This window comes from Camelus dromedarius, chromosome 12, assembly GCF_036321535.1.
Source record: "Camelus dromedarius isolate mCamDro1 chromosome 12, mCamDro1.pat, whole genome shotgun sequence".
Lineage (NCBI taxonomy): Eukaryota > Metazoa > Chordata > Mammalia > Artiodactyla > Camelidae > Camelus > Camelus dromedarius.
Window position 1 is genome coordinate 7,112,615 of NC_087447.1, and position 23,175 is coordinate 7,135,789.

The 23,175-nt window shown below is 59.8% G+C and overlaps 1 protein-coding gene across 7 annotated transcripts; it reads left to right on the top strand.

The window, feature by feature from the left end:
- The first annotated feature begins 4,300 nt into the window (after positions 1-4,300).
- CDC42BPG (CDC42 binding protein kinase gamma) lies at positions 4,301-22,905 on the top strand. 7 transcript variants are annotated; one of them, XM_031448564.2, is made up of 38 exons: positions 4,301-4,569; positions 7,172-7,263; positions 7,343-7,426; positions 7,797-7,892; positions 8,203-8,351; positions 8,865-8,958; positions 9,222-9,422; positions 9,531-9,779; positions 10,184-10,263; positions 11,111-11,208; positions 11,305-11,385; positions 11,641-11,747; positions 11,843-12,022; positions 12,311-12,406; positions 12,534-12,655; positions 12,732-12,804; positions 12,970-13,076; positions 13,163-13,277; positions 13,453-13,601; positions 13,682-13,770; positions 14,080-14,132; positions 14,216-14,314; positions 14,411-14,470; positions 14,764-14,869; positions 15,184-15,317; positions 15,400-15,539; positions 15,634-15,715; positions 16,377-16,593; positions 17,198-17,221; positions 17,521-17,583; positions 17,706-18,305; positions 19,388-19,485; positions 19,566-19,650; positions 19,755-19,875; positions 20,014-20,137; positions 20,287-20,410; positions 20,535-20,620; positions 21,702-22,905. In XM_031448564.2, the coding sequence occupies exons 1-38, from the start codon at positions 4,410-4,412 to the stop codon at positions 21,756-21,758; spliced, it is 4,695 nt and encodes a 1,564-aa protein (XP_031304424.2). In that variant the 5' UTR covers positions 4,301-4,409; the 3' UTR covers positions 21,759-22,905. The 7 variants fall into 7 exon arrangements, with proteins under 7 accessions (XP_031304424.2, XP_064348223.1, XP_064348222.1 ...); XM_064492153.1 differs by having other exon boundaries at positions 20,014-20,131; XM_064492152.1 differs by having other exon boundaries at positions 14,219-14,314.
- Positions 22,906-23,175: the final 270 nt, after the last annotated feature.

Here is a 23,175-nt window from a genome sequence, read left to right on the forward strand (position 1 = left end):
TCTCCGCCATGATGAGGTGTGGCCAGTGGGTATGGACTAAGGTATCCCTGTGGGGGGCCAGACCCTGCCCCTTGCCTTCTCCCCAGGTCCCTAGTTGGCCAGGATCCTGGGTGAAAGGCCCCCTCTTCCGAGGCTGGTCTGGGGCACGGGACCAGGTTCCACCAGAGCTTCTGAAGTTGGAGAACTTGTGGCAATCTGCCCACGTGATACCTCAGATACCAGGGCCCACCCTCTGGGCCCTCACACAGCGGCTCTTTTATACATGGACCTTCCATGTGAGAGCAATAAACATTTCTTCTGCTCCTTAATAAACAAAAAAGTTAACCATGAATCCAGCTCAGTGCCCTCTTATCTCAAATGGGCTGGTCAGAGGACTTGCCCACAGACAAGGTCACCAGGTTGTGACAGGGTTAGGAATTCCACCAAGTCCTGCCCCTCAGGATTCAAAGTAGCTGGCTTGGAAAGCACACAGAGGGTAGGCCTCAGGGCAGACAGGCAGGAGTTCGAATCCAGAGCTGCCACTTGAGGGAACTCAGCCATCCTCTCCCCTCTCGATCTGTTTCCTCAGGACTGAATGCAGACAGTGACCCCTGCTTCCTGGAGGCAGGGTCCCTGTGTGCCCAGCTTGGGCAGCCGCCTTTCCTGAGTACCTCAGGGAGGCTGATCAGGGTTGGGTGAGGGTCTTGCACAGAGCCCAGCACCCCACCCAACTCTCAGAACAAAGCAAGTGGGACCCACCCTTCCCTGGAGCAGAGTGCAGACTTGGTGGCGCCCAAGGGCCAGAGGGGTGGTGGCTGAGGGGGCTTGGGCTTGGCTTCCAGTGCGCCCAGAAGGATTGATAATTATAAAACCACATGGGGCTGCAGCCGTTGTGGCTGTGGAGCGTGGGAGCCCCTATGGCGTGTTGGAGCAGCAGGGAAGGTTTTTGGAAGAAAAGCCAGGATGATGAAATCACCATATGTCCACCCATTTGGAGCGTGGACTTTTCAAAGGACACACCCCTGGTGTGCTGTGGGCAGAGGAGTGGGCTTGTGGGGCTGCCAAAGACTAGCCTAGGGAGTAGGGACCCTCAACCCCACCATCTGCATCAGCCCCTCCCCCAAGCCACTGCAGTTGATATATTTAAATAAAACCAGAGGCCTGAGCAGGATTGCAGTTCTACAATCCTGCACCCTCCAATCACATGCCCCTCCTAGGGGCCTGCTCCAGCCACAGCTGGAGGCCAGTCCACGTACCCTTTGTCCCCCACACCTGAGCTGGCGCAGTTCTCCATTGTGCACAGAGACTGAGACCCAGAAAGAGAGGAAGTCGCTCACGAGAGGCCACATGCCTGGTGAACAGGAGGCAGGGCTGTCTGATCCCAAGGCCGGCCTCTCCTTATCCTCTGACTCCCTGGGGCAGAGTAGGGCGCTGCACCTCTGCTGTGGCCAAGGGCAGGAGCCCTGTAGGACCATCTGCTGAGAGCAGTTTCAGGAGGCACAGCTGGGAAAGGCTCATCCTCAGCCATGGGCGGCTGAACCTCGACCTTGGGGAAAGGGGAACCACAGACCAGGGTCACGACACCTAAGATTTGGGTGTGGGTGTGGATGTGAACGACCCCAAAGCCTGCCTTGTGTCTGGACCCCTCCCAGACACAGACTCAGAAGGCTGTGCTCTAGGAGTCAAGAAACCCGAGTTTCCTGCTACTCACCTGCACTGGGCTCTCACCTTCCACCTCTTTGGGGTCCCCTTTATCTGAACTGTCCTCTTTCTGCTAGGCCTGGGTCAGTTGTTAAACTGACAGTTTCCTTTTCTCACCATCTAAGACCCTCCTCAGAAGCCCACATACATCAAGTCCACCATAGTCTCGCCTTTCCCTTTTCCTTGTCCCCAGGGGCTGGATGCCATATACTGCCTTTCTGCTGCCAGGCACTGGCCTAGGCCTGGAACCTGGCACAACCCACTACCCACCACCCCAGCCTCAAGGTATCAATCTGTTAACAGAGGGAGGGCAATAATAACTCCCTCCTTCTGGCAGGGCCCTGGTGAAGATAACAGATCTGCACTCACTTTGAAATGCTAGGAAGCACCAGAGAAATGTGAGGTGGTGTAATCACCACGATCTGCTACCCCTCAAGGCTGGGTAAGAGCTAGTGCCAGCACCTCAATGCCGAAGGGGCTTAGGTGGGCTGGGAGGTTGGAGGGGGCAGTTGGCCCTGTACCTGAGTGGGTCTCCAGAAAGCAGTGACCGGAGGAGTGTGAATGAGGAGGTTGGTGAGAAGAGGGGTGGTGGATTTCTCCTGCTCAGACTCACTCATCTGCAGAGTACCCACCCGCTGGGCCAGGGTCCCTGCCACACACCGCTGGATCAGAGAATAGATCTCCTTGGGGCAAAGCAGGGCCAAGAGCTGGAACTTCTTCTGACAGCAGAGCTGGGGGACTAGCTGCTCACTGAGGCTGGAGCAGGAGTTCAGGTACAGACTGAGTCCCAAGGGGCATTCTGACCTTACAACTGCATAGGAAAGGAATGCAGGGAGCCCAACCTCCTTTTACAGACAAGGCAACTGAGGCTTGGAACAAGGTCATGACAAAGCCAAATACAGGACCAAATAGAATCAAGGGCCAGTCCCAGCTCTGCCCCATGAAGACTCCAGCCGGGCTGTTTTTGCTGTCGAGGGCTGTTTCCCCTCTGCTGTACTATGTGGGACAGAGTCCGAAGGGCAGGGGATAGACTTGTTGAGAACTTGACATTCAGAGAGGCTAAGGATCACACAGGGAGTGACCTAGGTGAGACACAGAGTCCTCACCAGTTGGCTCTTGACTACTGACCCTTGGGGACTGTGGTGGGGTGGGGGTGAGGGATCAGGGTGTCCAAGAAGGGCAGAAGAGGAATGGCCCATCTTCCTACCCAGGACCCTTTCCCTCCTGTTCCCCAGGAAATAGGAACTTGCTCACAGCTTGAGTACCTGGCCCTACTCTGGTCTCTGGCGCCCTCCTGTGGCCACAGAGGGAGGGAATCTTTCCCGTGGGCCCCACCCCGGCCCCGCCCCCTTAAGGAGGGCCTAGAACGCTTCAGGTGAGAGCCAGGAGGGCTCAACACACCATCCCCACCCCCCTCCCGTCACAGAGGCAATGACAGCATCCCCAGCTTTGGGTTGGAATCCTGGCCTCCCTTCCCTAACCTGACCGCCTTGGGTGAGACAGCCCATTGCACAGACCTCGGGCCTGTGAAGCCACAGGGCAGGTCTCTGAGGAGATCAAGTGTGAGACCCGTCGGGAAGTCCCCTGTGTGCTGCCAGGGATGCTTAGTTCAAGAATTTTGTCACGAAACTAACCCTGTCTGGACTCAAGAAGGTCCCCATCTGAGGGAGGAGGCACATCTCCAAACAGATCTTTTAATGGAAGAATTTGTTGTCTAAAGCCACTAAAATGCCCCACCCTTTGATCCCTCCTCTTGGACAGCCCCACAGCTCCAAGGCGTCTGGTCCAGCTGGAGACAGTTGGGCAATCAGAAATACCACTGGACAGAGTCAGTCCCTCCCCTTTCCCACCTCCTCCAGCCCAGCCTGGACCTCTTTGGCCCTCACGTTCCAGGCGGGCCACAGGCCCTGCTCCTGCCTAGGCATAAAAAGCCTTATGGTGGAATTACCACACCGGCCCCACTCCAGGGTCTAGCTTTTGGGGCTTCCTAACCCTAAGCCACTCGATTCACCTTCGTCCTTCCCAAGCCTCAGTGTGTCCATCTGTCAAATGGGTTTAACCCTCCCTGCCTCACCTACCCAGGTTGGCTGTAACGATGCAAGCAAAATATAATCAGAAACTAGCGAGTTTTTTGGAGAAGGGTGCCGAGCGGCCGGCATCCCGGGGAGGGAACGGACTACAACTCCCATCCGGCTCCGGGGCCGCGGGCGTCCCCAGCCCCTCTCCCCGCGCTGAGAGACGGCCCCTATCCCAGGGGGCTAGGGAAGCTACAGTGCCCCGGGCATCCCCCACCTAGGATAGGGCGCGGCGAGAACCCCGGTAGGGGTGGGTCTGGGGCCGCGCAAGGATCTGGGCTACCGTCCGGCGGGAGTTGGACCCCTCTCCTTGCTTCGCCCCGCCCAGGGGTTACTTTTCAGGGCCCGCCCCCCCACTTCCTGGCCGGGAATTGGCCCCGCCCCCGCGCGCCTCCGCCCTCCCACCTTCACCTCCAGTTGCGTCTCCCATTGGCCGGCACACACCTGCCCGTCCGTCGGGGGGCGGGGCGGAGGGCGGGGCGGGGCGCCCAGGTGAGGGCGCACAGGCGGCAGCGGAGGAAGGTGACAGCGGGGAGGGCGGGAGGGTGGGGGGAGGACGCACGAAAGGACCCGTGGACAGACAGACAGACGGACCGACGGGCGGGCATGCGGGCGGCCCGACTCTAGCCCGGGCTTGGGGCTCCGGCCGCAGCCATGGAGCGGCGGCTGCGCGCGCTGGAGCGGCTGGCACGGGGCGAGGCCGGCGGCGGCCCGGGGCTCGACGGCCTCCTGGATCTGCTGCTGGGGCTGCACCACGAGCTCAGCAGCGCCCCCCTGCGCCGGGAGCGCAACGTGGCGCAGTTCCTGAGCTGGGGTGAGTGCCCCGGGCGGGACCATGGGGGGTGGCCCGAGGGACACCGCGCCAGGAGCCTCTCCCTCCGTGCTCCACGCCCACAGACCCTCCCGCAGGGAGCCGCACTCCCACGAATTACCCCCTACAAACGGCCCGCACTGACCCTAATACATGCCACCGGACCCCAAGCCCTCTAGGTCACCTGCACACTTTACCCTCACTCAGATTCACACACACACTTGTTTCCAGTCCCAGAACCTGGCACGTGTGCACAACACACATCTCACACAGACACGCAGAAACTTAGTCCCAAGTATACACCCCAGACACATGTACACAATACACACTCCACACAGTCACGTCCAGGATTCCTCGCTCAGAAGTCACACCTCATGACCGGTGAGAACACACTGTCTGACACGCAGACCCCTGTGCATGTGACCCACTGACACACATGCTTTCTCAGTCTCCCACATTCCACACAGACACACTGAGACGCTCACATGCACCCCCTGGAGAGACCCAGGGAACCCTGTTCACCACCCCACCCATGCTGCCTATTACATACTTGTTTACTTGCAGGCATCCTCCACTTCCAACACACACACACACACACACACACACACACACACACACACACACACACTTCCATTTCCGCCGCACACAAGACCACCCAGACTGGACACAGGAACCAACCCTAGGCCCTTTGTGCGCAAGCAGTTAGTCAGGCTTCCTGAGGGCTGTTCCCCAGGGCTGGGGGGCCAGGCTGGAGGTGGGTTTGCAGCCCTTTCTGGGGTTGACTCATCTGAGTCACTGGGAGTGGCTGGCCCTGGGTGATCCTGAACACAGTGTGGGCACTGGCGCCAGCCCCAGGGTTCCCTGGTTACACCTGTCCAGGACCTAGGGGGATAGCATGGGGGCCTAGCTTGGAGGGCGGGGTGAGGCAAGTGTTTGCCCAGTGGGTGACTAGCATTCCTGGCACTCCTGAGCTCTGGGCAGACACAAGCCTGGCCTGGCACAGTTGGGGGCCTGTGAGACATGCCAGTGTGTTCCCCAGCCCCAGCCCCAGCCCTTTCCTCCAGGGTGAAGGCAGTCAGCAGGCCTCTGCCTCTGCTGCCTGCCCATCTCCCCGGGACTCCTGCATCTTATGTGTGTGTGTCTGACCATGTTGTCATCACTCACTGTGATGCCCACGCACACGTGCGCTCCTCCCTGCCTGCCTCTGGCACCTCTGTCTTGGACCCCTGTCTGTTGACATCTCCCGAGGTAACTCTTAGGGTGGTGACTCACTCTGCTCCTGCCCCAACTTGTACCTACTCCTGCCCAGAGCCCCCATCCCTGTGGCGAGGCAAGGGGACTGGGCAACCTTTCCTGAGGGTGTCTTGCTATGGGTCCCTGGCTTTGGCCCCTGTCCGGTTGATGGGTAGTTGCCTTGGCCTTGGGATCCCCTTGGAGGCCCGTGGCTGCTCCTCCCCAGCCACGCACACGGGCCCAGGAAAGACAATTAATTTCTGTACTGAGTTTTCCACACCACCTCTGCTGCGGGGGTTCTGCCTGATAAACCTGTGGAGCAGCTCTCTGTCCCACCCACAGACCTGCCCAACTGGCAGGGAGTTTACCTGCTGGCAGGGGGAAACTGAGGCAGGGAGCCAGACTGCAGCTGCCCCCGACCCCTGCTGCTCACTCTCACCCCCCTAAGCCTCCAGGACCCCACTCCCTCCCACAGGCCTGTGGCTCCTCCAGTCCTGGGAAGGGCCTGGGAGTGGCTAGAGATGTCCCTCCTGGGAGAGTCAGGGACTGAGAAGGAGGAGGTGCTTGGCCAGGTGCATCTGCATCCAGAGAGGGAGGCCGGGCTCAGAGTCGTAGGGCCGGTCAGGCCTGGAGGAGATCCTTAGTGCTCACACTCTCAGGTGCCAGCGTCGGGCGCCAGGGAAAGGTGTTTTGGCCCTGTTTTCTAGTCTTGTGAGAACCTGGGCAGACCTCTCTGTGCGTCCAGACTGAGGACGCCCCACATGGGGAGCACAGAGCCTGTCCTCCCAGAGTCCTGCAGAGCCGTGACCGAACTGCCCTCCGGGGCCGCCCCAGGCTCACCCTAGCCAGGTACCTCTGTGCCTACAGGGTCCTGGGACCAGGGCCCACAGCTCCTCAGTGGCAGAGAAGCCTCTCTGGGGACAAGGAATGTTGCCCGTCCAGTTTCCCAAGACAGGCCCTGGCCTGGTCCTGCTAGGGGGCCAAGCACTGTAAGCTGGAGGTGGGAACGGTATCCCCATCGTCCCAGGGTGACCTGGCCAGCCAGGGTCAGCCCCCAGGCCAGGGAAGACTACAAGTCCCATCAGCCCCTGGGGTAAAGTCCACCTGGAGTCTGGAGACAGAGGTCCAGGGAGCTGTAGATTCAGGGAGATCCCAGGGCCAGGTGGTCAGCAGGGCCAGGACCCCACCTTCCACGCTGCCGGATCATGGCCAAAGGGCCTGCTGCTCTTTCAACCCCTTGGCCAGAGGCCATTCCTGGGGAGGTCATTATTGCCCTGGCCTCATGGGAGTTGAAGCTCCTGGCTTTTCCCAGGTGAGAGGGAATTGGGGCCCTCCCCACAGGCTCCCTGAGCCCCACTCTATGTGCTCTCAGTCAGCCCCTTCGTAGCGAAGGTGAAAGAGCTGCGGCTACAGAGAGATGACTTTGAGATCTTGAAGGTGATCGGCCGAGGGGCCTTCGGGGAGGTGAGCAAAGGGCCTTGGGTTGGTGGGAGGAGGGTGTTCACACCCAGGCTGGCCTGACCCCAGTGCTCTGTGGCCTCAGGTCGCTGTGGTGAGGCAGAGGGACAGTGGACAGATTTTTGCCATGAAAATGCTCCACAAGTGGGAGATGCTGAAGAGGGCAGAGGTCAGTGTCGGGTCTGGTGGGACTTTGGGGCCCTGCAAATGGGAGCCTCCTGGTTTCGGGGACCTGCACAGGAGGTGGCTGGGCATGGCTGCCAGACAGCAGAGGATCCATCCCCAGCAGCCGAGGAGTCCTCCTATCCCTTCCGCACAATAAGTCTCTTAGAAGAAGCAGAGTTGTTCTCATTTTCCTTATGATAACACTGAGGCCCAGAGCTGTAAATCACAGGCTTGGGCTCACACAAGTGACCTTGATCTGAGCTCCTAGACTTACTGAGTCTTCTTTTATCCTCTGAGCTGGCAAGGGTGGGTGGGGTTTCTGGGCTCTGATCCCACCCCCCTCCCTTACCCACTGTTCTCCAAAACTGCTGCAGACGGCCTGTTTCCGGGAGGAGCGGGATGTTCTGGTGAAAGGTGACAGCCGCTGGGTAACCGCTCTGCATTATGCCTTCCAAGATGAGGAGTACCTGGTGAGGATGCTCAGCAAGGTTGGAGGGGAGTTACCTGAGGATGAAGGAGGCCTTTGGTGGTCAGAAGTGCTGGTCCAAGGGGAGAGAGACCGCTCCTATGGGACCAAGAGGCTTCCACTCCCCTCCAGCTCCAGCCTGGAGCCTCCTGCCTAAGCTTTGGCTGGGAACTGGCCACCCAGAGTTGCTGGGAGAAATGGCCCTGCCTTCCCAGAGGCAGGACCCCTGTGAGGCAGGTGGGAGGTAGGGCCCTGGGGCAAGTGCCCACCATACCCCCCCATCTGATGCTTGCCCCTTGCCCGCCACTATCTAGTACCTGGTGATGGACTACTATGCTGGAGGAGACCTCCTCACTCTGCTGAGCCGCTTTGAGGACCGCCTCCCGCCTGAACTGGCCCAGTTCTACCTGGCTGAGATGGTGTTGGCCATCCACTCGCTGCATCAGCTGGGCTATGTCCACAGGTGGGTCCCCCAAAGCCCCTGCTACCCTTTCTAGCCTCTGTTGACAGCTGACCACATATGTGCCAAGCCCTGTGCTAGGAACTTCATATGCATGATACCTTTGAATTCTCACATCAAAACTTTATGTGATGGGATGGGAGCTGTTATCATCCCATTTTATAGATGAGGAAGTCGGGGCTTAGTACAGGTAACACCTGGTTCACGGTGACCTCACCAGTGGATGGCCAAGCTGTGGGTTGCACTGGGAAGTCTGACTCCTGTGTCCCCCGTAGCACACTCTGCTGCCTCCAAGGGTTGTCCTTATGGGTCTCTCTCCCCAGCCTAACCACTCTTCCTTCTTGGGAGCCAGGATGCTTGGCCACCATCCTTTCCCCCTTCCACACGCAGGCAAACACATTGCTTGCGGGTGCACGCAGGAACATGTATGAGCGTACACATACTAGTGTGTGCACGTGCCCACCCAGCCATGTGCCTAAATACACATCCACCCACATGGGTCTTGCCCTTCCCCAGGGATGTCAAGCCGGACAATGTCCTGTTGGACATGAACGGGCACATCCGCTTGGCTGACTTTGGCTCCTGCCTACGTCTCAACAACAGTGGCATGGTAAGGACCCTGCCCCAGGTAGGGGCAGGGGATCCCAGCTGGGTGAGCTCCCAGGGGAATGAGAGGCACCAGGCCTAGTGCAGGTGGCATCAGACTCCCAAGGGAAGGAAGGGCTAGACCAGGGGCCAGGGTTGGGGCACCAAGCTAGCCAAGCCCTAGGGAGTAGGGGTGCTAGGTCCAGACCCGGGGCCATGGGGAAGGGCCAGAAGGCCCAGCCAAGCCTGAAGCTGTCTTTATGGTGTCATCAACACCACCACCCACAGGTGGATTCATCGGTGGCAGTGGGGACACCGGACTACATCTCCCCTGAGATCCTGCAGGCTATGGAGGAGGGCAAGGGCCACTATGGCCCACAGTGCGACTGGTGGTCCCTGGGGGTCTGTGCCTACGAGTTGCTCTTTGGAGAGACACCCTTCTACGCTGAATCCCTAGTGGAAACCTATGGCAAGATCATGAACCATGAGGTCTGGTCACCTGGCCCTGGGGTTCTGGGAGGGCGGCAGGGCTCTTGTATCTGTGGGGCTGGGGTGTGATCCTGGATGCTCACCTGCACCCCTCCCCTGGGCCTGCAGGACCACCTGCAGTTCCCCCCAGATGTGCCTGATGTGCCAGCTAGTGCCCGAGACCTGATCCGCCAGCTGCTGTGCCGCCAGGAGGAGCGTCTGGGCCGCGGGGGGCTAGACGACTTCCGGAACCACCCCTTCTTCGAAGGCGTGGACTGGGAGCGGCTGGCAACCAGCACTGCCCCCTATATCCCCGAGCTTCGGGGGCCCATGGACACCTCCAACTTCGATGTGGATGATGACACCCTCAACCATCCAGTGAGTGGCGGGTCCCACCATAGTAGGAAAACTGCCTTGAGCTTCAGTGGCTGTGGGACCCTTCCCCCACCCTGCAAAGTTCCCCAAAGCAGTTGCTGGGCTGGAGATGACGTCTTCAGACCCCAGAGGCTCATGGGAGTTATGGTTCACCTGCACGGAGGTAGGTAGTGCCAAGTGATGGTCTTTGGACCACAGGTTTCATCCTGTTAACCAGAAATCCTGTAAGAAAGACTCCCAGCAGCACCTGGAGGCCAGAGCCTCAAGGACTTGTGGAAGTTATAGTCTTTTGGGGGAGGCCTGAGCAGGAGGAGGTTGGCCCGCCCAGACCCAAGGGGTCTCTTTAGTCTCAAGCCTCTGCCTGGAGCTGGGCCTGTTTGACTCTGATTCTCCTTCCTCTCCTACAGGGGACCCTGCCACCACCCTCCCACGGGACCTTTTTAGGCCACCACCTGCCGTTTGTGGGCTTCACCTATACCTCAGGCAGGTGAGCCTAGTTCTCACACACCTGGTGGGAAGCTGGGGGCTGCTAGGCAGAGAACACTGGGAGTGTAGTCCATCAGGACTCTGGGAAAATGGCTGAATGGCCCACCTGGTGTCTACATGAGACAGGGGCTCGGGAAGCGTGCTCCAAGCCCTCAGCAGGATGACCCCCTATGTCCTCGAGGTCCTGGTGAAGCCACGCCCCCTCTGGGTCCTGACCCACAGTTTGCCCTCACAGGATCCTCCATGGCTGGCTGGGAGTATACTGGACTCCAAGCCAGAAGCCTAGTACTGCTCCCTGAATCTCACTTTATACCTCTGTAAAATGGGCAGGATGCTCTCAGCCCAATTCCATGTGTAGGGCTGGCCTGCAACCGCAGCAATGTCCTGGCAGAGTAGGGGCTGCGAAGTGTAAGCAGGCAGTCTGACCCTCACTCATGGAGCGCTCACTATGTGCTGGGGGTGGGGCTCTCTGGGCCTATGTCTCTGAGTCCTCTTAACAGCCCTTGGAAGAGGCCCTGTCATCACCTCCATTTTCCTGCAGGGAAACTGAGACTCTGATATGTTAGGTGACTAAGGTCACACCACTTGTAAGGGCCAGGGCCGGAGTTTGAACCAGGGCCCAGAGGGCCCTGGATTCACTGCCTGGGGTTGCTGCACATGGTACCGGCCTGGGGCCTCCCAAGGGCGGGGCCTGGTCTGATTTCTCTCTTCCCAGCAGAGCCCAGAGTCGGGTACAGAGCTGGTGTGTAGTGGGTGTTTCTTGGATGAATGAATGTTTGGATGCAGAAAAATGAAGGAAGCTTGTGAGGGTGGTTCTCTGCCAACTCATGTTGCCCTGATCTCCTCAGTCCGGGCCTTGAGAGCAGTTCTGAGCAGTTGGCTGCCCTGGAGCGGAGTCTCCGCTGTCTGGAGCAGGAGAAGGCAGAGCTGAGCTGGAAACTCCAAGGTTCGGGGGGAGCCAGCTGGGCCATGGCAGGTGGGTCTGCCTTGGGGTCTGCACCTGCAGGACTAGCTCCTCACCTGTGGGTGCCCCCCACCACAGAGGCTCTGCAGACCTCATCAGAGCATCGGGAGCTGGAGCAGTTACAGAAGGAAGTGCAGACACTACAGGACAAGCTGTCAGGTAACTCCCCACACCCCGTCTCTTTCCCCCTACCCTCACCTTGGAAGCTGAGCTGCTTTCCCAGTACACCTGGGTCCAACCTGGGTTCCAGTCCTGCCCCTGCCCTGTACATGCTGTGTGATCTTGGGGAAGTATCTTAAACTCTCTGAGTCTGCATGTAGAAAATGAGCTGGGATGAGGGTTCCATGCATGTAGAGTTCCCGGATGAAGCTGGGACAGTCAGTATGTGCGGGTCTCAGTGATAATTCCTGGCAGAGATGCTGAGGGACAGCAAGGCCCCCTTGTCCCAGACGGATGGGCCCCCGGCTGGTAGCCCAGACCAGGACAGTGACCTTCAGCAAGAGAGAGATCAGCTCCTCCAGGTAAGGCTCAGTGAAGTGGGTGAGTGGCCCAGGGCTTGATGTGGAGGAGGTCCATGCCCTGATTCCAGGCCTTGCCTGCCACGTGGGCCCGCCAGGAGCTGGCTGAGGCTCGGGCAGGGCTGCAGTCGCAGGAGCAGGAGCTATGCAGAGCCCAGGGGCAGCAGGAGGAGCTGCTCCGGAAGCTGCAGGAGGCCCAGGAGAGAGAGGCAGCCACGGCCAACCAGACCCACACCCTGAACTCCCAGCTGGAGGAGGCCCAGGATGCCCGGAGGGAGGTGAGTGATGGGAGTGGGTGGGGACAGCAGCAGGGTCCTGCCTCTGTGACTCCAGGTGTGGCTGGAGGCAGCCTAGGGAGCCGAGTTCAAGGTGCTGGGAATACCACATGCCTTGGCACCCCCACTGTGGTGAGCCAAGGCCTGAGGAAGGGAACGGGGGTTTGGGGGTGTGGACAGGGGTCCACTGCCTCCACTCCGAGGGCAGCTGGCAGACCCCGAGAGTCCAGAGCAAGGTGGAAGGTTGGGGTGAACGAGCTCAGCACTGGCTGCCTCTGCGCCCTGTCACAGCTGCAAGCCCAGGTGGCCACACTGAGCCAGGAGGTGACGCAGCTCCGGAGACAGCGGGAACAAAGCCTTGAGAGGGAATCTTTTCAAGTCAAGGTGGTGAGGCCTTACCCCCTTCTCTTGGCCTGACCCCATTCAGGGTCCTCAGGGCCAGGCCTGTGTTCCGGGGGTAGGGTGGACCATGGCTTCTTGGGCCCCTGCCCTGACCCCTCTCCGTGTCCTCCAGACTGTCCACTCTGCCTCTGAGACCAACGGCACAAGAACGCCTGAGGGCGGGGCTCAGGAAGCACAGCTGAGGCAGGAGGTGGCTGCCCTGCGTGTGCAGCTGGAGCAGGCCCGCAGCCATGGGTAAGCAGGGCCGTTGGGGCAGGGGACAGGGTGAGGGCCTGAGCTGGGGGTCATCAAGTCATCCTTCTCCCTGTAGGACGAGTGGGAAGGAGGAGGCTCTCAGCTGGCTACAGGAGGAGAACCAGCGGCTGAGCCAGGAGCAGGAGAGGGTGAGCAGGGCAGGGAGAGGGCCGGAGAGACAGGAAGCTGGCAGGGTGGATGGTCAGAGCTGCCAAGGCTGCAGGCAGCTGCTGGGTGAGAAGGGTGGACACAGGCGGGACTCAGGGGTGCTAGGGCCCCTGGGGGCTGAGCCCACCTTCCCACCTGACCCCTAGCTGGTGGAAGAGCTGGAACGGGAGCAGCAGAGCAAGCAGAGGCTGGAGGGTGAGCAGCGGGAGACAGAGAGCAACTGGGAGGCCCAGATTGCCGACATCCTCAGCTGGTGGGTGCCAAGGGGCTAGGGGAGGGGGCTGGGCCCAGGCAGGGCTGATGGTGCAGCCCCTGACGGTGAGCCCCCTTCCCAATCAGGGTGAATGATGAGAAGGTTTCAAGAGGCTATCTGCAGGCCCTGGCCACCAAGATGGCTGAGGAGCTGGAGTCCTTGCGGAACGTGGGCACCCAGACTCTCCCTACCCGGCCGCTGGTGAGCCCTGTGGAGACCCGGAGGGGAGGGGTGCCGGGAGCCTCACTCCACAGGTAGGGACACTGAGCTTACGGAAGATCAGGGACTCGCCTAAGCTCACATCACTGGGGCTTTGAGCCTGGCCAGGCTGGGTTGGGGGGTTGGGCATCTTATATTGGTGCTCCCTGGCCACCAGGATCACCAGTGGAAGGCACGGCGGCTGCAGAAGATGGAGGCCTCGGCCAGGCTGGAGCTGCAGTCAGCACTGGAGGCTGAGATCCGGGCCAAGCAGGGCCTGCAGGAGCAGCTGACGCAGGTGCAGGAGGCCCAGCTGCGGGCTGAGAGGTGAGACTAGGGGCAGGCACTACGAGGGGCCCACGACCCATGCAGAGGCCTGTGGCGAGCCCTCACCCGCTTCTCCCCAGTGGTCTACAGGAGGCTGAGAAGCAGAACCAGGGCCTGCAGCAGGAGCTGGCTGCACTCCGGGAGGAGCTGCGGGCCCGTGGGCCGGGAGGTACGTGGCCGTCTTCTTGCCTGTCCTGGAGCAAGTCCTTCGCTCCAGGTCACCAAGGGGGTCACACAATAACCTTGCAGGGCTGTGAAAACAAGAGTTAGTTCCAGTCTCTGCTGCTTAACCCACTATCTGTTAGCTAGCACTTACCGAGCACCTTCTGTATGCCCACCCCCCTCCCCCATCCTGCAGTCATTTCCCCATTTTACTGAGGTGGAAACCAAAGCCCCTGATGGCCCTGGTTTCTCAGAAACAAGTGTTAGGGCTGGGCCAGGGACCCCACCCCCAGTGACCCACACCCTCTGTTTGCAGACACCAAGCCCTCAAACTCCCTGATTCCCTTCCTGTCCTTCCGGAGCACAGAGGTAAGACCAGGTGCGGGACTGGTTGGGGAGGAGTCCTGGGGAGGACACAAAGGCCTTGACTCTGCCCCCATCCCATTCCCCAGAAGGATTCTGCCAAAGACTCTGGCATCTCAGGAGAGGCCCCGAGGCCTGGCGTGGAGCCAGATCTGAGGCCAGAGGGCCGCCGCAGCCTGCGCCTGGGGGTGAGGACAGACGGGAGACCCACAGTTGGGGTGCTGGGCCCCACCTCCACCCTCTGCCTGCACACTTCTCACCTGTTTGCCTGCCCTCCCCTGCAGGCTGTGTTCCCCAGAGCGCCTGCTGCTAACACCGCCCCTGTAGAAGGTCCTCCTGCAAAGGTCAGCACCCAGAGGGGCAGGGCGGGTTGGGGGCACCAAGTCATTCTGCCAGGCTTCCAAGGATCTGCTTGGGTCCCTCCACATGCCTCCTGGCCAGCAGACCACACTGGGAATGGCAGCGATGGCAATGAGTTTTGAGTATGACCACAGATCGCTGGGGCTCAGAATTCACACACAGCCACCTGGCTCATTCCCTGATCTCACTGGACACCGCAGGGTGGCCTCAAGGGTGGGGCATGGGGCCCTGGGAGGCTGTGGTCAGGCATGGGTAATGGGCATGTCACCCTCCCCAGCCTGGTTCACACACGATGCGTCCAAGGAGCTTCCCATCCCCCACCAAGTGTCTCCGCTGCACCTCGCTGATGCTGGGCCTGGGCCGCCAGGGCCTGGGCTGTGATGGTGAGACCCCTCGCCCCACCTGCACACCCGCCTCCTGTGCGCCAGCCACAGCCGCTAGGTGGAGGGAATGAAAAGTGGTCCTGATCCTGACTTACTCAGGCTGATTCTCTCAGTCCAGACCACTGGCACATCCCAGTCAACATTTCCCACTGTTAGTTTACTCTGTTTTTCTTTTCTGACTTTATGGGGAGTTGGTGACAGCTCAGGTGCCACCATGGCCTGAGGGAAGCTGGGGCTGGGAATGCCCAGAGTCCTGGTCCCAGGCTGTCCCCACCCAGCCTCACATCATCTGTTGGCTCCCATTTTCCCCACAGCCTGTGGCTACTTCTGTCACTCGACTTGTGCCCCACAGGCCCCACCCTGCCCCGTGCCCCCTGACCGCCTCCACACAGCCCTGGGAGTGCACCCCGAAACGGGCACGGGCACTGCCTACGAGGGATTCCTGTCGGTAAGCCGGCACTGGGGGAGGGGGAGGATGGGTGAGTGGGCTGAGGGCCTGGCAGGCCGTCCCTTACCTGCCTTCCCCCCAGGTGCCACGGCCCTCAGGTGTCCGTCGGGGCTGGCAGCGAGTGTTTGCTGCCCTCAGTGACTCACGCCTGCTACTGTTCGATGCCCCAGACCCAAGGCTCAGCCCAGCTAGCGGGGCCCTCCTGCAGGCACTGGATCTGAGGTGGGGGCCAGGCAGTGGCTTTGGGCAGGGGATGTGTGGGTCAACGGGGCAGCCAGGGCCATGTGACCTCTGACCTGCTCCATGAACCTCTCAGGGACCCCCAGTTCTCAGCTATTCCTGTCCTGGCCTCTGATGTTATCCACGCCCAATCCAGGGACCTGCCACGCATCTTTAGGGTAAGTTCGGGGGCAGGATGAGCCAGACCTCTGCCCGCCTCTATGTTGGCCCCACTCCAGCCAATTTCCTCCATCTCCATGGCTGCCTCCTGCGTCCAGCCCCCCTTGCCCCATCATGGACGGCTACAATAGCCTCCATTCTGGACAGGGTAGCTATGCTTCATCCTGCAGCGCGGTGAGTTCTCCATATATGAAGCTGGCTGGATTCGGCCTTATGTAGGACACTTCTGTGGCTCCCCATCACCCTCAGGGTGCTCCTGACTGTGACCTTGAGGCCGTACGTTTCTGATTCTGCCAGCCCCTCCCCCACCCCCAGCATTCCTGGTTATTCTTCTCACCCCCCACCCCCTCCCTGGCTCCAGCAGAAATGTCTCTTCCGCTCGGAGGTTGTCTTTCACTGCTTATCCTGGGTTAGGGAGCCCCACCCTGTGTTCCCAAGAGGCCCTGTCCTTACCCCTCTATGGCACTAGTCCCAGAGCTCTGGAGCTGTCCCTGTGCTTGTCTGATCTCCCCACCTGGCTCACCACCTGTTGCATGACAGCACCTGGCACTGCACTGGGCCCACATCAGTGCTAATAAGCATCAACTGATGGAAGGAGGGTGGGAAAGACGGCTGGTTCTCAGCTCCCTGCCTTCCAGCCTGGGTCCCCCCCCCCCATAGGTGACAGCCTCCCAGCTGACAGTGCCGCCTGCCACGTGCACCGTGCTGCTACTGGCAGAGAGCGAGGGGGAGCGGAAGTGCTGGCTGCAGGTGCTGGGTGAGCTGCAGCAGCTGCTGCGGGACACGCGGCCAAGGCCCCGGCCTGTGTACACGCTCAAGGAGGCCTATGACAACGGGCTGCCACTGCTGCCCCACACACTCTGTGCCGCCATCATCGGTGAGCCTCGTGCTGAGGGGGCCGCCCGGGGCAGGCTTGGGGGAGGAGCCCGGTCACTAGGGCCACTGTCACTGCCCAATCCCTGCAGCCCTGAGCTGTGGACTCTTGCACGTGTGTCCTCCTCAGCACTCCCCTGGGCATGGCTGTGTGAGGGACCTGGGCTAGGGGGTGAGAGCCTGGCTTCTGCCACCCCATTTCTCTGCACATCCCTTTCTGCTTTTTCTCAAAGAATGTCAAGTAAGTGAAAAGACCAAAGGCTTTAGTAAGAGATAAAGGAGTGTTCCGCTCCTGCTCTCTTACCAGCAGCTGGGGACCATGGGGGAGCCTCACATTGTCCTGTGCTCAGCGGGGCCTCCATAATGGACAGCAGGGGAAGAGGAGAGGAGGCGGGACCCCCCCAGCTTCCCCCAGCCCCCAGGCCCTGGCAAGCCCCTGCCTTGGTGGGCTGGGACTTCCTGCAGTCACTCAGGACAGGAGCCATGGGAGAGAGTGCCCTCGTCATCCAGGTCCCCTGTGTCAGCTGGGAGCTGGGGGACTGGGCATTTATTGAGCAGGGATTGCTGTGAGCTTAACACTCACCCTGCGTTGCTTTATCTCTTCACAGCCTCACAGCAGCTCTGTGAGAAAGGTACCATTATTATCCCCACTTTACATAAGGGGAAACCAAGGCTCTGAGAGGTGACGTGACTTACCCCAAATCCCACAGCTCGGGGTGGGGGGGCCACTCACCCCAACTCGTGTCCCCATGGTACTTTCCCATTAGAGCCAGTCCAGACTCGGACTGAAGGGGCCAGTGATTCAGGGACAGTGGGACTGCCGTCTCTGTGTCCTCAGGAGAAACTGAGGCTTGCCAAGGGCAGGCGGACTGCCCAGTCTCCTGTCTCAGGATGGGCCCTCTGACCCCTGACCTCTTGCTCCCTCTACCAGACCGGGAACGCCTTGCTCTGGGCACCGAAGAGGGGTTGTTTGTGATCCATCTGCACAGCAATGGTACATGCCAGGCTGGGCCAGGGCGGGCATGGGTGTGGGTCAGCCCCAAGGGACAAGGAGGATGGGCACTGGGCTGCTCCTCAGCCACCTGTCGGTGACACTCTCCCTCGCCAACTCTGCAGACATCTTCCAGGTGGGCGAGTGCCGGCGGGTGCAGCGGCTGGCCGTGAGCCCCACCGCAGGCCTGCTGGTCGTGCTCTGTGGCCGTGGTCCCAGCGTACGCCTCTTTGCCCTGGCCGAGCTGGAGAATGCGGAGGCAGCAGGCGCCAAGATCCCTGAGTCTCGAGGCTGCCAGGCCCTGGCTGCCGGGCGCATCCTACAGGCCCGCACCCCTGTGCTCTGTGTCGCAGTCAAGCGCCAGGTGCTCTGCTACCAACTGGGCCCAGGCCCATGGCCCTGGCAGCGGCGTATCCGCGAGCTGCAGGCCCCGGCACCTGTGCAGAGCCTGGGGCTGCTGGGTGACCGGCTGTGCGTGGGCGCGGCTGGTACCTTCACCCTCTACCCACTGCTCAACGAGGCTGCGCCCTTAGCGCTGGGGGCCGGTCTGGTACCTGAGGAGCTGCCACCGTCCCGAGGGGGCTTGGGTGAGGCGCTGGGCGCCGTGGAGCTCAGCCTCAGTGAGTTCCTGCTGCTCTTCACCACTGCTGGGGTCTACGTGGACAGCGCCGGCCGCAAGTCTCGCATCCACGAGCTGCTGTGGCCAGCAGTGCCCACGGGCTGGGGTAAGGCCTGTGGAGGGCCAGGCCGCGTGGGGCCTGGCCCCTGTGATGTAGCCCACGTTGGAGGAAGACAGGGTCCTGCCCAGACCCTTGAGCTTGGCGTTGGAGGCCAGCGTGTACCCCCCTGTCCAACCACACCCTGCTCTGTCCCCCATGGCTTGCAGGAGGTCTTCTCCCATGCCTTCGCTCATGCTCTTCCCCCTGCCTGAACTACTCTCCTTTTTGTTTCTGGTGAACTCTTAGCCAAGCCCACCCCCATAGCAGCTCAGGGCCTGGAGCTGGTAGGCCCTCCATAAGTGGCACCATGATTACTGTCATTATTATCACTGCATTCCTGCTTCTGCCTGCCCCTATCACCATGGGTCCTTTGCTCCTTTCTGCCCCCCTACCTCTGTTCACATCTCTGCCTTGCTCTCAGCACCTTCTTATAATGACTGGTTTGGTGCACTGGGGGCCTGCAGATGGACTCGGGCTGGTGCTTCATCATGTCCAGCACCCAGCCCCAGGCAAGTGCACCCCAGGGCCTATGAATGTTTGGAGGAATTAATAAATGGGATAGTGAGGGAGTCCTGCACCTCCACAGGTAGCTAGTGTGATAGGATACGGAGGGACAGAGAAAGATTGTTCACGAACAATTGCTTTTCTGGGGTAGGGCCTGTGGGTTGGGTGTAGCACAGACATTCAGTGTGTAGGCGTTGGATCCAGACTGCCTGGGGCCAATTCCCAGCTCTCACCACAGAGTGACTTTGGCAGTGACTTAGCTCTATGGTTTCTGTTCTCTCATCTGTAAGTTAGGGGCGATACTACTACCTGCCCAGAGTTGTTTGAGAATTAAAGGAGAAAAAATATGCAACATGGCTAGAACTAGGGCTGACACGGCTTAGTGAGTGCTCTGTGATCCTTATCTCTGACTTGCTTTGGAGGTTGGGTGGGGCAATCAGGAGTCTTCAGAAGGACCTTTGGAGGGGCATGGAAGTTACTGTGCTGTGACAGCGCACAGGGCCCTGTGATACAGAGGGAGGAAACAAGCCCAGAGAGGTGCCTGACTTGCTTGGGGCTGCACAGCACAGTTTCCCACCCTGCAGGTTACGCAGCCCCCTACCTGACAGTGTTCAGCGAGAATGCCATCGATGTGTTTGATGTGAGGAGAGCAGAATGGGTCCAGACGGTGCCCCTCAAGAAGGTGAGGGCCTGCTCAGACCCTGGGGCTGGACTGGGGTACAGTCGGATAGTGTGGTGTGACCTCTGTTGCCCCTGCTTTAGGTGCGACCCCTGAACCCAGAGGGCTCCTTGTTCCTCTATGGCACGGAGAAAGTCCGCCTCACCTACCTCAGGAACCCGCTGGCAGGTGAGAGAGTCGGGGTGAGGGGCAGGGAGGTGTGTGACCCTGAGTACCAGCTGACTGGGACCCTGGGGTCTTGTGAGCACGGCCCAGCTCTGCTTCTCCCGCAGAGAAGGACGAGTTCGACATCCCCAACCTCACCGACAACAGCCGGCGCCAACTGTTCCGTACCAAGAGCAAACGCCGCTTCTTCTTCCGAGTGTCGGAGGAGCAGCTGCAACAGCAGCGCAGGTGCGCTTGCGTGGTGCAGCGGCTGGGCTGGGCCTCCGGAGAATTGGGGGCGGGGTGAAGCACAAGCCCCACCCCCAGGAGAGGGCGGGGCGGTGTCACCCATGTCAAACCCCTCCCTTCACCCCCTTCCACCCTCAGGGAGATGCTGAAGGACCCTTTTGTGCGCTCCAAGCTCATCTCAACGCCCACCAACTTCAACCACCTGGTGCACGTGGGCCCTACAGAAGGGAGGCCCACCGTCAAGGACCTGCCCCTGGTGAGAGTGAGTTCTCCGGAGCCAATCACAAGCCTCCCCGGTGAGGCTGAGCCAATCACCCGCCTCTGCTTACCCGGGGCATCAGCGTGTCCGGGAAGGGGACCAACTGAGGTTCATTTGACCTGGTCCCAGCCCTCCACACTGTCCCCCAACAGGCTCCAGAAGAGAAGAGCCGAGGTGCCCGCAGCTCTGGCCCACAACGGCCCCACAGCTTCTCCGAGGCCTCTCGGCGCCCAGCCTCCATGAGCAGTGATGGCCTCCCTGGAGACCTGGACCCCAGTAAGGCCCCAGCTTCACAGCCTCCACTACCTCTGCGTCCCGCCCCTATGTTTCCACCCGCTTTGGACCCCCACAAATCTGACCCTGGATTTTTGTTCCCTTGCTCATCCTGCTCCTGGAACAGTGAAGAGGAAGCCTTGGACATCTCTGTCCAGTGAATCCGTGTCCTGCCCCCAGGGATCTCTGAGCCCTGCAGCCTCCCTGATACAGGTGAGCTAACAGGGGCTTTCTCTTCCCCCATTCAAAGGCAGGCAGTTCTATTCTGTGCTGGGCCCTGTGCTAAGACCTGAGGCCAGAGAACATGCTGAGCCCGTCCCTGCCTTGGATCCTAAGCGATGCTGACTCTCACCTGTCTCACCCCTTAGGAGGTCCCATCAGGGGCCTGGAGGCAGGTCAGCCTAGGTGGGAATCTTGGCTCTGACTGTCCCAGCAGTATGGACCAGGGTGAGGTGTCTAGCCTCCCTGAGCTTGTCTCACCTGTAAAATGAGGTTATTATCATGAGACCTGTATGAGGTGAGGATACCTCAGCACAGTGCCTGGCACACGGGGAGAGCACCACAGAAGGGGAGCTCTCGGAATTCTTAACAGAGGCCCAGCCTAGGGGTGAGAGGTCAGGGGAGGGAGCAGTCCATCTGGCTGGGGACAGGGGAAGCTGAGAGGATCTGGGAAAGCTCTCACTTACCCTCCAACCACAGCTCCAACTGCTACCCCAGCTCCAGCCACACCAAGCCCTGGGACTTGCCCAGGTCTTTCACACCTCCAGGTTCTTACCACTGCCATCCCCACTGTTTTGCATGCCCTTTCCTGTCCTCAACCTGATTAAAGCCCAGGCCATCTTCAAGGCTCTGCACCAATATCACCTTCTCCAAAGACCACTTGGCTGCCTGGTCAGGTGGTCAGGGCCTCCCGGGGGCTGGCACCACCTTTGGTGCCCCCACCCCCCTCCTTGTCAGTTCTGCTGTGCTGTGGTTGTCATCTGGGTACCAGTCTTCCTCCCTCAACTCTGAGCTCCTTGATAATGGAGGTCAAGTTTGTGTTCTGCCTGGAGTAAAGCATTTTTGTTGATTGAATGTAGAAAGGAGTGAGTGAACAAAGGGGCTTTGATTTGGACTCCAGGATTAAGTAGGATTTCCTCAGTCTTGCATACCTCCACCCCACTGCACATCTGGCCTCTGAGGGCCCAGCTGCAGCAGGCAGTGGGTCCTGGGGAAGCCTCTGCGAGGCACCGGCCCAGTGAGGAGAGTCCTGCCTTCTTCTTTCTACCCTGTGTTCCTTCTCTTTCCCCTCCAGGTCTCAGAACAGCCCCGGAGCCTCCCGCCAGCCCCTGAATCCAAGAGTTCCCCTTGACACCTTCCAGTGGGGCCCACCCCAATCCCGTGACCTAGAGACTCAAGGGAGCAAAGAGCTTGAGGAATGCCATACCCTGGCTGGTCCAGGATGTGTGGAAATTCAGACTCAGGGAAGGCCTGGACTGGGCAGTGATGGGGAGGCTGGCCTGGGTTCTGAGGACTGGGGTGGGTGGGATGGGGTTTGACTCCCAGCCCCCGTCCCACCTTTCCCCTCCATTCCCAGCCCCAGCCTGTGCTAGCCACAGGGAATAGGATGGCCCCCTTCTACCCTGGGGGCCCCTCTGCCCTGGTGTCCAGGGGTGATTGTGCCAAAGCTTTAATTTCCAGGGCCAAGCCCCAGGAAGCTTGAGAGTAAGAGTAAGAGATGAGGGACAGGAGGGCTGGGTCCCTGGGAGCAGTCTGAGGTCTTGGCTGTGGACTGTCTAACCCCCAGAGAGGCCGAGTTGGGACGTATCCCAGTCTCTGCTCAGAGTCAGGGTGGAAAAGGCAGGCTGTGATCCAGAGGAAGAGATAGAGAATGTGAGAGGATGTAGGTGAAGGAGGTAAGAGAGGCAAGGGGGAGGAAAGCAAGTGCAGGAGGAGGGGATAGTGGTTGGAAGGAGGTGAAAGCCATCCAGAGGAGGAGAGAAGGATAAAGGAGAAGCAACAGAGAAGAGAGAGACCAGAGGAAGTGGTGGAGTCGGGAGAGGGCACTGGGAGGCACATGTCCAGGCACCTTCTTTCTGGGTGAGCTGGTAGGGGTGGGAACAGGGAGGGGCTCCAGGAGCCAACTGACATTGTCATCTAATCCGTCCAGGAGGAAGATAACTCCTACAGGGATGGGATGAGGGGTATTTATAAGGGCTACTTGGTGGGAGATGGGCACCCTCCAGGTCTCCAGGCACACTGGCCCTTCCCAGAAAGGGGGCAGGGTCCTTTTTCTCAAAGCTTCAACCACCTGTGTATTAGGGGATCATAGGGGCATTTTATTATTGATCACAGTCATTATTATTGTTATTATATTGCTATTTTTATTAAACCTCCCCCTACTGCTGAGTAGGGGGCAACCTAAGTATTTATCTCCTCAAATGCCATATTCCCATAAGGGATCAACCTTGACACTCTGTGAGGCAGTAAGAAAGCAATAAAGATAACTTTGTAAGCTACTGGCCTCCCCGCCTGGATCTGTCTTCCTGGGGTTCGGAGGATGGAGAGAGGAGTGGGGGAATCAGGGATAATTAAAAACCAGGTTGTCTTCCTGTACTTTCACAAATCAGATGACATTCAAATGGGGGGTCAATGAGGAGAGTTTAATAACCAAGGGATGGTTTACAAAAATGTGGGCAGCACTGGGGAACCCATCAAGGAGTGGCAGTGCCCTGAGTCCTAGCAGCAGTCGGGAGCTGTCAGCACCCCTAGGCCAGCCGGGCAGGAAG

What these genes read in the sequence shown, in the direction of transcription:
- CDC42BPG (XM_031448564.2), top strand. Translation starts at nt 4,410, where the DNA reads ATGGAGCGGCGGCTGCGCGCGCTGGAGCGGCTGGCACGGGGCGAGGCC. An exon ending in ATGACACCCTCAACCATCCA is followed by an intron (nt 9,780 to 10,183) that starts GTGAGTGGCGGG and finishes CCTCTCCTACAG; the next exon opens with GGGACCCTGCCACCACCCTC. An exon ending in TTCACCTATACCTCAGGCAG is followed by an intron (nt 10,264 to 11,110) that starts GTGAGCCTAGTT and finishes TGATCTCCTCAG; the next exon opens with TCCGGGCCTTGAGAGCAGTT.